At 37.9% G+C, this 13,646-nt stretch overlaps 1 protein-coding gene across 1 annotated transcript; it reads right to left on the bottom strand.

The window, feature by feature from the left end:
* Positions 1-1,760: 1,760 nt before the first annotated feature.
* On the bottom strand, positions 1,761-13,204 carry ivd (isovaleryl-CoA dehydrogenase). The gene is made up of 12 exons (XM_055172349.2): positions 12,947-13,204; positions 11,702-11,791; positions 10,220-10,271; positions 9,018-9,187; positions 8,065-8,158; positions 7,714-7,844; positions 5,371-5,467; positions 5,190-5,283; positions 5,023-5,104; positions 3,229-3,333; positions 3,043-3,115; positions 1,761-2,818 (listed from the first exon to the last, which is right to left on the bottom strand). Exons 1-12 carry the CDS (start codon positions 13,073-13,075, stop codon positions 2,685-2,687), a joined length of 1,251 nt encoding a protein of 416 aa, XP_055028324.1. The 5' UTR covers positions 13,076-13,204; the 3' UTR covers positions 1,761-2,684.
* Positions 13,205-13,646: the final 442 nt, after the last annotated feature.

Raw genomic sequence — 13,646 nt, 5'->3', positions numbered from 1 at the left:
GTGACAAATCTTATATTTACACATATTTTAAGAAAATGCTTTGACATTTTACAAAAACGTAATTTTGGGCAAATTTACTACCCTTTCTTGTTGTTAGTGGCCCCTAAATTAAACAGCTGGAAAAATGTATCAGATGACTTTTTTCTTTTTCGTTTTTTTTTTCTTTCTTTTTTTGCATAAATCTGTTAACAAACTTCATTACTGATCAAAACTACCAAATGTTTACAAAAATCCCATGATTTTAACTCTTTAATTGCCAAGTTTATAAGTGGCGTCACTGATTTGGGAAAAAACACAAAATGACGATTTTCAATATAAAAAGTGATTGTGAACAGGATTTTCTTTTACCATTTTCACAGTCTTGGGCATGTAAAAGATTAATAAAAACATTGCCTTTGATGCATTTTTAGTTTTTGTGCATCAGATTTAATTTTTTTCTCCCTCATTTGTTGTTTATGGCCATTTTTGCCGCATTGACTTCCATTATAACAACATTTTTAGATTGCAGAGCCATGACAACTTATTTCATGCATTTTTGATTCTTTGTGGTTTTTCCTTTTGCAAAGAGGTAAAATGTGTCATTTTTACTGTTGATCACCATGTGGCACCATTAACCCTTTAGTAGGCCTGAAATGGCCACAAACCATAAATGAGGGAGAAAAAAATAAAAACGGATGCTGCACAAAAACTAAAAATGCATCAAAAGCCAATGTTTTTACTAATCTTTGGCATGCCCAAGACATCACTTATGAACTTGGCAATTAAAGAGTTAAAATCATAACATTTTTGTTAACATTTGGTAGTTTTGATCAGTACTGAGGTTATTAACAGATTTATGCAACAAATTGAAAAAATATTAATCTGATACATTTTTACAGCCGTTTAATTTAGTGGCAATTTTTGGCCACTAACAACACGAAAGGGTAGTGAATTGGAACAATGCACAAGGGTTAAGATCTTACAAATCTTATTAGTTGTTTTCATCAACACTTGCTCAAAGGATATAATCTTGAAAAATATGTTATTCAATATTGAATGTAAAATTATTTTAATTTTTTTTAAATCCACAGAATTGCAGTGATGACATATGCAGAGACAGCCTTTGCATTTCCAAATACAAAAAAAATCTCCAGCTAACAAATGCATGACATGAACACCTAATGAAGTCTGACAGACTGCCACCCCATTTTTAATACAGTAAAACAACATATAAACAATGGAGATTTAAAGAGCACATTTCATTGCTAAAAACAACGTAATTTTGTGTATTTGGTATAATGTGTTCGCGTGGTTTATGGTTAAAAAAAACATTATTTTTCACATAGCATACATGTTTTATAGCTTCAGATTTCACTCGTTTCCTGAAACGCACGGATTTAAAAAGCTCTGTGTCCCTGATTGGCCAGCTAATCTGTACGTTGTGATTGGCCTGAATACCTCTGACGTCAGCTGGAAATTTGATGCTCCTTACCATGTTTGAAAGATTTGCTCACAATTCAATGCTAACAGGAGTTAACTTACAGGCTGTGAGTCCAAGCATGAGGAATTATGATAATGTCGGTCTTGTCTACATCACCAATCCAAGGAAGCAAACTTTTACCTACAATCAGTGTGTTTGTTGTAGTCCAAGAAAAGAGATTTGTGTTTGAGATGATAATGCCTGTCATTGTTTACATTGGGGGTATGTAGCTTTTGCATATCGTTAACATGTACACACTTACACACAAAAGGAAATTTAAAAATGTGAATTGAACAATGTGTGCTCTTTAAGTTGTTTATTCTAAACAAGCATTACAACAAACAACATCTGATTATTTTACAGACAAGAAATGATTAACCATCAAGGCTGAAGTCGAATTTGATGTGATGACAGTTTGTTTAAACATCCTACAATTTCTTAGTAAATTACAGAATGTTTAAATGCAAATGAATTACAAACATTTCAATTACATTCACTGCAATAAATATCTTCTAAAGCACTTTTTTTCACAAAAAAAGCAACAAAACATCACATTAGAAAGGCAGGGGTTGTATGCAAAATATGTTAGACATCATGAATAACACCCAAGACACACAACAAAGGCTTCTGGAAAAAATAATTTGTGATGAGTTTGTGCGTCACCACTCCTTTTCTTCAAAAGGTTGAGTACAATTAAAGGTATAGTTCACCCAAAAAAATCTGTCATCATTTACTCACTTTCATGTTGTTACAAACCTGTATACATTTCTTTGTTCCGATGAACACAAAGGAAGATATGTTGAGGAATGTTTGTAACAAAACATACTATGGAAAAACTATACTATGGAAGCCAATGGGGTCTCTGATCAGTTTGGTTACAAACATTCCTAATAATATCTGTGTGTTCCTCAAAACAAATACATCCATACAGGTTTGTAACAACATGAGTGAGCAAATGACATAATATTCATTTTTGGGTGAACTATCCATTTAACTATCCATTACCCAATGTTATTTCTTAACATTGCATTTGACCCTTTTATCATGGAGGTATACAGGTAGTTTGAAATCAAAGGTTTTTGACATTTAGAAAAGTAGTGAAGAAAAACAAAACAGAAAATCATCTATTGTAGTTCATGTACTGGATTTTATATTTAATGATATATTAGCTGTGCTATAATTCTAAGTGCTATAATCTGACCCTCCCATTCAGTAAGTGCTGCTTTTATTTGAACATGGCATTGAAAGCCCTGCCAATGACCATTCTTCTGACCTCACTGGTCCCAGCTCCAATCTCATAAAGTTTAGCATCCCTCAGAAATCGTCCCATCGGGTAGTCATTAATGTACCCATTTCCACCTGTGAAAGCAAACACAAGGTATTGAACCATGATGGCACGTGCTTAAGACACGTAGTAGCATCATCTACTCAAAACATAGCAACTGGTTAAAGGTTCACACGCTGCCGTCTATCCATCTGGTAATTTACTGCTGCAGCAAGAATGAATGAAGATGAAAGGGTTTGGCCCTGACAAGAGGAGCCATTTCTTTCAGTTTCTGCTGTGCTAACTACTAGGCACTCACCCAGGCATTGAATCCCATCCAAGGCAACTTGAGTCGCATTCTCAGCACAATAAAGAATTACCCCAGCGCAGTCCTACAATAACATCACAAATCAATATTGCTACTATGCAGTCTGAAAGAGCTGCATGCATCAGTTCCAGGTCAAACATTATGAAACAAAGCAAGACAAATAAGAAAAACTGTTACCTTAGCGCTGAAATGGCCTTTGTCGCAAGCGCGGGCGACGTTGTATAAATATTGCCGACACGAACTGAGTCGTGTATACATATCGGCCATCTTTCCTTGGATTAGCTAGTCGATAGATAGGTAGGAAACAAGTTCAATAACCCACTAAGCATTGAAGCCATTGTGATATATTATTTTTGTTTGTTTAAAGGAAAACACCACCGTTTTTTAACATTTTACTATGTTCTTACATCAACTTAGATGAATTAATACATACCCATCTTTTTTTCAGTGCGTGCACTTTTAATCTTTGTACAGCGCCTCGTGAATGTGTTAGCATTTAGCCTAGCACCATCCATTCCTATGGCTCCAAACAAACGTTTTATTTTGTGCCACCATACTTACTCATGTAAGAGTCTTTAAATAGGGAAAACATGGAAGTGTTTCTAAATCCATCCCTGTTTGGATCCTAAGGAATGAATGGGGCCAGGCCAAATGCCAACACATTCACGACACGCTGTACAAAGATTAAGTGCACCCATTGAATAAAGACAGGTATGTATTAATTTATCTAAGTTGATGTAAGAACATAGTAAAATATTAAAAAACGGTGGTGTTTTCCTTTAATGCCTATTGTATTATGCAGTTTTCCAAAAACATCAAGTTAAAGCGATAGTCAGATATCAAAAAATCCAGTCAAATATCAAAATTACCCCACGATTCACTCACCCTCAAGCAATCGGAGAAACACATGTCCATCATCTTTCAGACAAGCACATTTGGAGTGTTTTTTAGTAAATGTCCTTGCTTTTCCAAGCTCATAACGATAGAAAACAAGGAACAACTTTTGACTTTAATGCCCAAAAAAGTGCATCCATTTTTTACTTAACCAGGTTAGTCTCATTGAGATATAGAATCTCTTTTTCAAGAGAGACCTGGCACAAAATAGCAGAACAGATTAAATCACACAATCACAAAACAAACACAAAAACGCAAAGACAACTCAAGTACATTTCAATTTAAATAAAAATGCCATTAATTAAAATATTTGCACGTGTGGAAGGACTCATATTCTATAGATTTAACAATGTTTAAAATCATTTAAGGAAATTAGACACTGTAGTTTTAGTGATTTCTGTAGGTCATTCCTAGGCATCCATCCCTAGTAATAGAAGTAATCCACACAGCTCCAAGGGGTCAACAGCGGTCGTAAGTGGGAAAATCTGTGCGATATTGTAAGAAACATTTCCATACTAGCTTCTGGCAACAACGGCATCTTGGACTAGCGATTTGCACTGCCCAACCAACGTACCCATGGCAACCAACGGTCACTTTGCAAAACTCTTGCATAATCCCAATATGGCGCCATTACTGGAAGCTAGATATTACAGTTTATAAAGTTTAAAATATGGATATTTTTCTTACACAACTGCGTCAATTACCCACAGAAGACCTTTATCAACCCATTGGAGCCGTGTGGATCACCTCTGTGAAGGATGAATGCAATTTTTGGGGTTTAAAGTCAGTTGTTGTTTCCTGATCCCTCCTGTTTTCTACTATTATAAAGCTTAGAAAGCACATTACTAAAACAACTCCAAATGTGCTCCCCTGAAAGATGATGGACATGTGCATCTCGGACTGCTTGAGGATGAGTGAATCACGGGGTAATTTTGATATTTGGCTCGAGTATGCCTTCAACTTCCTTCCAAGACAGTTTGCCATCGCTCTTAAAAATTACCATTTAGATTATCTTCTTGTGTTAGTACAGATTTATACACACAAAAACGTCACATATTTCACATACTTAAAACATACCTGAAAGTGGCCAATTTTTTGTCCAAAGGCTTCACGAACATGCACATAAGGGATTGCATGGTCCAACACAGCTTGCATGATACTAAAGTGTCAAACAAATAAATTCACATTAACTGTTGAACAATTCTTTCAGCACATATACAAAAAATATTGGGTGCAATATTTACCCAACAGGCCCTGCAGCCAGTACCAGTCTCTCTAGGTCCAAACCACTCATCAAAACATATACGCCTTTATTTAACGGACCCAATACGTTTTCCTCTAAAACCATAAGAGAACATGTTAAATATTTAAGGAGGACCTTCAACAAATTCACAATGCATTACACACTTGTGCACCTTCACCCACCAGGAACCTTGCAGTCCTCAAATACAAGTTCACAGGTGCTTGATCCCCTCATTCCTAGTTTATCCAACTTCTGAGCAGTGCTGAATCCCGGCATTCCCTTTAAGAACCAACAGCAAAATGATTAAGGAAGTGCAGCCTTATTGAACCAAACGTAATATCATGGCAAGCAAATTTGCATTTAAAAGACGTCTAATAGCAATCTAAACACAGCCCAGACGTCTAGGCTGAAACGTGGCCAAATTTGGGCAGTTTGATATTCCATCATACATCTCTCAAGTTATATTGGCAAAAATTACACCAAATTCAAGACTATTTTGGCTAAAAGTGGGGTTACTCATAGCCACACTATATCGGGTCTACACTCACCTAAAGGATTATTAGGAACACCATACTAATACTGTGTTTGACCCCCTTTCACCTTTAGAACTGCTTTAATTCTACGTGGCATTGATTTAACAAGGTGCTGAAAGCATTCTTTAGAAATGTTGGCCCATATTGATAGGATAGCATCTTGCAGTTGATGGAGATTTGTGGGATGCACATGCAGGACACGAAGCTCCCGTTCCACCACATCCCAAAGATGCTCTATTGGGTTGAGATCTGGTGACTGTGGGGGCCATTTTAGTACAGTGAACTCATTGTCATGTTCAATAAACCAATGTGAAATGATTCGAGCTTTGTGACATGGTGCATTATCCTGCTGGAAGTAGCCTTCAGAAGATGGGTACATGGTGGTCATAAAGGGATGGACATGGTCAAAAACAATGCTTAGGTAGGCCGTGGCATTTAAACGATGCCCAATTGTCACTAAGGGGCCTAAAGTGTGACAAGAAAAAATCCCCCACACCATTACAACACCACCATCCAGGCTGCACAGTGGTAACAAGGCATGATGGATCAATGTTTTCATTCAGTTTATGCAAAATTCTCACAGAAATCGAGACTCGTCAGACCAGGCAACATTTTTCCAGTCTTCAACGGTCCAATTTTACCCGTTGGGGTCCCAATTTTTACCCGGTGGGGTCTTCTGCTGTTGTAGCCCATCCGCCTCAAGGTTGTGCGTGTTGTGGCTTCACAAATGCTTTGCTGCATACCTCGGTTGTAAAAAGTGGTAATTTCAGTCGAAGTTGCTCTTCTATCAGCTTGAATCAGTCGGCCCATTCTCCTCTGACCTCTAGCATCAACAAGGCATTTTCGCCTACAGGACTGCCGCCTACTGGATGTTTTCCCTTTTCACACCATTCTTTGTAAACCCTAGAAATGGTTGTGTGTGAAAATCCCAGTAACTGAGCAGATGTGAAATACTCAGACCTGCCCATCTGGCACCAACAACCATCCCACGCTCAAAATTGCTTAAAGGAATAGTCTACTCATTTTCAATATTAAAATATGTTATTACCTTAACTAAGAATTGTTGATACATCCCTCTATCATCTGTGTGCGTGCACGTAAGCGCTGGAGCGCGCTGCGACGCTTCGATAGCATTTAGCTTAGCCCCATTCATTCAATGGTACCATTTAGAGATAAAGTTAGAAGTGACCAAACACATCAACGTTTTTCCTATTTAAGACGAGTAGTTATACGAGCAAGTTTGGTGGCACAAAACAAAACACAGCGCTCTTCCAAGCGGACTCAAAAGAGCAACTACATTCTACGGCGCAATAGCACCCTTGGGAGTACTCCGACTCGCCTGAAAAGTCCGCTCCCCCTCTCACTCTCATAATGGGAGAGGGAGGGTGTTACTGCGCAGAGTCGAAGTACTCCCAAAAGTGCTATTACGCCATAAAATATAGTTACTCTTTTGAATCCGCTTAGAAAAGCGCTATGTTTTATTTTGTACCACCAAACTTGCTCGTATAACTACTCGTCTTAAATAGGAAAAACGTTGATGTGTTTGGTCACTTCTAACTTTATCTCTAAATGGTACCATTGAATGAATGGGGCTAAGCTAAATGCTATCGTAGCGTCGCAGCGCGCTCCAGCGCTTACGTGCACACACACAGATGATAGAGGGATGATTCAACAGTTCTTAGTTAACGTAATAACATTTTAATATTGAAAATGAGTAGACTATTGAGTTTGGAGTTCAGGAGATTTTCTTGACCAGGACCACATCACCTAAATGCATTGAAGGAACTGCCATGTGATTGGTTTATTTGATAATTGCATTAATGAGAAATTGAACAGGTGTTCCTAATAATCCATTAGGTGAGTTTATAGTTAACCTATACCAGGAGTGGGCATAGACTGCGAAGTGACGGCTATTGCTTGCTGGGATAGGACAGATCACAAATGAAACAATTATATTTTTTATCAAATAATAGCAATATCATCATCTCTAACCTTTTCTACAATAAAAGCAGTGATGCCACGGGCTGCTGCCTCTGGGTTTGTCTTAGCATACACAATCAGAACATCCGCTTCAGGTCCATTCGTAATCCAGAACTTATTACCATTTAACACATAGTGGTCACCTTTAAAAATGTTATACATTTTATTTAAACAGAGACAGAGTAAATAATAAGATGAAATGTGTGGGACAATTTAACAAATTATTCAACGACCATGCATGCATGCATGCATATCTAAGCAAATGACACATCCATGGTTCTGATGATTATAGCTCTGCTTATTATAGCTCCACACAAGGATGTGTAACACAGCGGCACACAGTCTTAACAGAAGGCCACTCACCTTGTTTTCGGGCTGTCAGTTTCATGGACACCACGTCAGAGCCAGAGTTGGACTCACTCATGGCCAAGGCTCCCATGTGTTCCCCTGTCATCAACTGAACATAGATAAGCAACAATTTAACCACACTTAAAGGGACATTCCACTTTTTTTGAAAATATGCTCACTTCCCAGCTCCCCCAGAGTTAAACACTTGATTCCCACCGTTTTGAAATCCATTCAGCTGATCTCCGGGTCTCGCGCCAAGCACCCCTATCATAGCTTAGCGCAATCCATTGAATCTGACCAGCCCATCAGCATCACGCCAAAACATAACCAAAGAGTTTAGCAGTTCAGCAGGCGTAGTGATATCACGCACTGCCCGAAAATAGTCCCCTTGGTTACTTTCAATGGCAGGGGACTATTTTCGGCAGTGCTCAACATCACTTTGCCTGCTGCAGCCATGTTACATCAGCAAAGTCCTTGATTATTACACCAGAATGAGAGTATAGTCCTAACCATATCTGCCTAGAAAATCACAACTTCTAATTTTCCGTCGGCACGATGTAACTACAGAAGAGTCAAGCTTTAAATAGGAAAAATATTGAAACTCTTTGGTTATTTCTAGCGCAATGCCAATGGTCCAATCAGATTAAATGGATCGCGCCAAGCCATGCCAAAAGTGCCAGCGCCAGACCCGGAGATCAGCCGAATGGATCACAAAACAGAAAGGATCAAATGTTTAACTCTAGGGGAGCTGGAAAATGAGCATACCCTCAAAAAAATTGGAATGTCCCCTTAAATATTACCACACAAGTGAAGATATATGCAGTCTACATGCCTTTACATATTTGTACCAAATGTTTGAAATAAGTGAACAATATTCATGTCCCACTGCTATTTTTATCGCAGCCATTTCTCCTATTTAAAAAATTTAAAGGTCATTTCCTAGACAATAATAATATTTGGACTCCTACTTTAGGCATGTACTTCTCCTTCTGCTTCTGGTTTGCGTGTCGAACAAGCTGGTTTACACACAGGTTGGAGTGCGCTCCATAGCTGAGTGCAATAGCTGCAGAAACTCGGGAGATCTCTTCCATGACGATCACGTGATCGAGATATCCCAATCCCGTTCCACCGTACTCCACTGCATACGTGAATAAAGAAATCAAAACCTTTGTCTCAAAGACAACAAATACAAGAAAAACCTGCAACAATCTTATCAGATTTTGCTCAATGTTGTCTTAAAGGGGTAGTTCACCCAAAAATTAAAATTCCGTCATATGTCTATTGACTTCCATAGTAGGAAAAAAATATTTTGGAAGTATTGTGATAAATGATGAAGAAAATATTTTGATAAATGATGGAAAGCACAGAGTTGACTGTACCCATTAAATTAAATTCATCATATTTTTTATTCCTACTATGGAAGTCAAAAGACACTATATGCTATGTGTTAACCATAATTTCTCAAAAAAAAGAAAAAAAAAAGAAATTGATACAGGTTCAGAACAACATGAGGATGAGTAAATAATGACAGAATTTTCATTTTTGGGTGAACTATCCCTTTAAGAGTTTGCACAACTATATTTAAAGGTGAAGTGTGCAGATTGACTTTTTGATTCTGCTTGAGGAAGTCTGTTTAAAATTACCAACTTGTGACTCTCTTTGGGGGTCTCCAGTTTTGTTTTTGCTGGTGCATCCAAAACATCAGCTGTAAAAGGCAGAGCCCGTTCTTTGGTTAGGTGACGTTAAGAACAGCTCATTTGCATTAAAACATACACACAAAAATGGGGGAGGAATGGCATGGTATCAAAAATGATCCGTGAGGTATTTTGAGCAGTATGTTTTTTTGGGTCACGTGAGCTTATTTTACATCCTGTAAAAAAGGGGAATAAAACATCATCTTTAATTCCACCGCAAGGAACATGGATGTTTCCAAGAGAAGTTATAAGTGAGAATACACAGATGTATCGCGTACAGGGAGGTATTTTGTCAACAAAACCTGATGCAACTATAAATTCACTTTATAAAGGGAAGAAGCGAAGATGTAAGATAAAAAAACGAGAAAAATGGAAGCGTGGATGCACATATAAGACATGTGAAGCATCGTCTTTGCATTTCCAGTGGAATTACACACTTCACCTTTAACATAAGTTGGGTGTGTAAATGGTCCAACCTGGAGCAGTGATTCCAAGCAGTCCAAGGTCACCCATTTCCTTCCAAAACTCCTATAGCACAAAGAGATTATCCTTTCGATATAACATACGTACATACATTTGACTAGGGCTGCAACGATTCATCGAGTTACTCGATTAACTCGATTCAAAAAATTCCTCGAGGCAAAAATTCTGCCTCGAAGCCTCGTTAAATTCCTATGACGCGCACTACACGCGCCGAGATCTGATTCACACGGACCGTTGTTCAATGTTCAGGAAGTACATCATAGCCCGTGATACATTTTGAATTTAGTTGGCGCGATGGCGGAGAGTAAATATGTCCATAAACGGCAGAGAGAGAGAAAGTCTAAAGTTTGGGATCATTATTCTTATCATTACATTACATTCAGCATCTGACCGAAAACGGATGGCTTGCAGGAATGAAACACATCCACTGGTGTGTCACCAAGCGTCTCTGAAACAAGGTAACGTAGCTTCCGCTGATTTTAATCCCATAATGTATTTGTAGCGATGACGTTATGCGGTTTGACTAGATATGATGTTTAGCTTTGATGTTTTTAAGTACTAAACGTATTCACGGTCAATTGCAAGAGAGAAGCTTAAAAAAGAACCCCTTCACACACGCATGCACCCTTGTCTCTCTCTCACGCGAGTCAGACCGATCGCGCAATGCATCACATATGCTTAAACTTTTATGTAGCCACGCAACAATAATTTCAGCTGCATGCATTCACTGTATAGAGCGGGACGTGATGTTGTGATTTTTCGAACGGATCCTTAACCTTAAATGCACCGCAATGCAAGTGATGCAAACCCAATGCAGCGTTCTATTGAAAATGAATGTATGTATTTCTGCCGTAACAAAATGCAATGAAGCAACTGAACGTCTGAGTGGGGTTTCACTCTTCCTCATGCACAGCACGCGTGCATGTGTGTGTGTGTGTGTGTGTGTGTGTGTGTGCACGTGTGTGTGTGCACGTGCGCGCACACACAGGTTGTTACCATAGCAAATAGGCTCAACCTAGAAATGATATATTATTTGTTAGTAATGGTAAATGCTGCAGGTGTAGAAATGTACATAAACCAGATATTTACTTTGATGTAAGGGCTAGATTACAGCATAAAACCTGTTGTGCATATTAATAAATTAAAGTGCTTAATTGTTGGCACTGGCACTTATAAACACTAAATGGGTAAAAATGGAAATAAATAGGCTAATTTTTGCAGCCAAATGCCAATACCTCTGTTTTGTTTAAGAAATAAAAGCCAAATGCTTCAACATTTTACAGCCACGTCATTTTCGTTATGCATTATTTGTTTTGGTTGTTTAAAAACACACACAAAAATTTTATCCGATTACTCGATTAATCGATCGATTCAGTGCTAGATTAATCGATTACAAAAAGAATCGATAGCTGCAGCCCTACATTTGACTATAACAAAAACACTCCTTAGCAACATTGGAACACAACATTTTTTACCCTCATGCGAGGAAACTTGTTTTTCTTGTCAATCTCATCGGCCTGTGGAGCGAGTTTCTCCTGGCAGAATCTCTGAACCGTCTGTCTGAGCTGGTGGTAAAAGAAGATGTGTGTGAAAAACTTCACATACGTACTCTGGGGACACCAAAGATTTATTTGAGATCTCAAAAAGGTCTTGTAAAATTCACTTTAATAATTATTTATTAGAAAGCCAATTATTTAACATTTATTTTAGCAGAATGAGTAATATTTTATGATACACTCAAGATTAGTGGACTCCAACCTTTTTGTGAGGAAGGGCTACTACAACAATGGATAAAACAATCTGGAGGGCTACTTTCTGATATAGTTGATTTTATTTTATTTTACAAGTTGTTGATATGTTTTAGTATCATTTAAAATGTTAACATACGTAAACCAAGCCAAGCTAATATAAAAATATCTGCAATAAATAAATATTACAATTGAGACCATTAATAGAACGCGTTTTGGCCATTTTTTCTAATTCCAGGGCATGTTTACCCCTCAATAACATACAATATTGTCAACCCTACTAAAAAAAATGCAGTTAAAACCAGCATAAGATTTTAGCTGGCTTAAGGTGGCAGTAGCTGGTTAAAGCTGGTGATCTCCCAGACTTGCAAAGCTGGTCAAGCTGGTGGGTCAGCTGGTTTTTGAGCCTGACCAGTTAAGTCCTGCTTTAAAAGTGACCAAAACACACATAGACCAGCTTGCAACACCAGCAATACCAGCTAAAACCAAGCTGGGAGACCAGTTGAAACCAGCTCACCCGCCTATGCTGGTCTTAACTGGACTTTTCAGTAGGGACTGTACCTCTGATACAATATAATGCAGGGCATCTAAAATGATTCTGGCCAATCAAAAGCTGCTATTTATATACACCTCCTCTGGCCAAAATGTTTCGTTTCCAGAGGCAACACAATAATAAAGTTCCGTTTTATCCTTGTGTTACCGAATACATTTGCATTACATAAAATATAATGCAAAAGTGGGCACACATCAAATCTCTACGACAGTAACTTGGCCATTGTGATACACACTGCAAATATTGAACAAGTACTGCGAGCATGATCACTAAAATACTCATTAATTGTGTTAAAGGTCATCATGTGACCTGGCTGGGTGATACAGCTCATACCTCTAAAGTTCTGTGAATCAACGTGACTTAAACAAGAAACGCTGATATTATGCAAACTTTTGCGTGCAGTTATGCAAGCCAGATACCTGGATTTGCTCGTCGGTGAGCCCGTTGACGATGTCATCTACAGGAACAGCACCAGCACATCCGCGTCGCGATAAATTAATGTTTGCAACTCTCTGACAAAGACGCAGCGCTCGTCTGGCAGCAAACATTTTGGGAAATCGAAATAAATGCCAGACAAAGCAGAAAGTTACACGACAGCAAAATGAGAGTGCAGAGGGCAATGAAAACTTCACTTGATGCCTCTCTGGAAAGAACTCTGTTCTCCTTCTCTGGTATTTTATAGGTGGCATCCGCAAATCAATAAAGCTTACTACTGCCACCTACTGTATGGACGTATACATTACAGCCTGAAACAATTCACAAAGAGACGGACTGACTTTTCCATGTTGTTTATTGTATTATTTAACGTTATAAATGAGATATTTTATATACATAGCATTGTTAACTCGATTGTTTTTTTTCTTTAAAGTGTAATTTAAATATAAACCTAATTTATAAATCTCGAAACTGAGGTAGTATTATTTATTATTCTATACTGTTTTTATAAAAGGTCTGTTGTTGCATCGATAGGAAAGCATAAACTTTACATGTAATAAAAACTATACATTTATTAAATGTGTATTTTCACCTTAGCCTACTATACTTCATCTTACTGCACCTACTACTTCAACAGCCTACATTGTTGACATTTTCATAAATCTTTCAAGTTCTGTGGTTTGA

The sequence above is a fragment of the Misgurnus anguillicaudatus genome, chromosome 7 (assembly GCF_027580225.2).
Source record: "Misgurnus anguillicaudatus chromosome 7, ASM2758022v2, whole genome shotgun sequence".
NCBI lineage: Eukaryota > Metazoa > Chordata > Actinopteri > Cypriniformes > Cobitidae > Misgurnus > Misgurnus anguillicaudatus.
The sequence above is the reverse complement of the archived record's forward strand: the minus strand, read 5'-3'. Positions and strand labels throughout refer to the sequence as shown.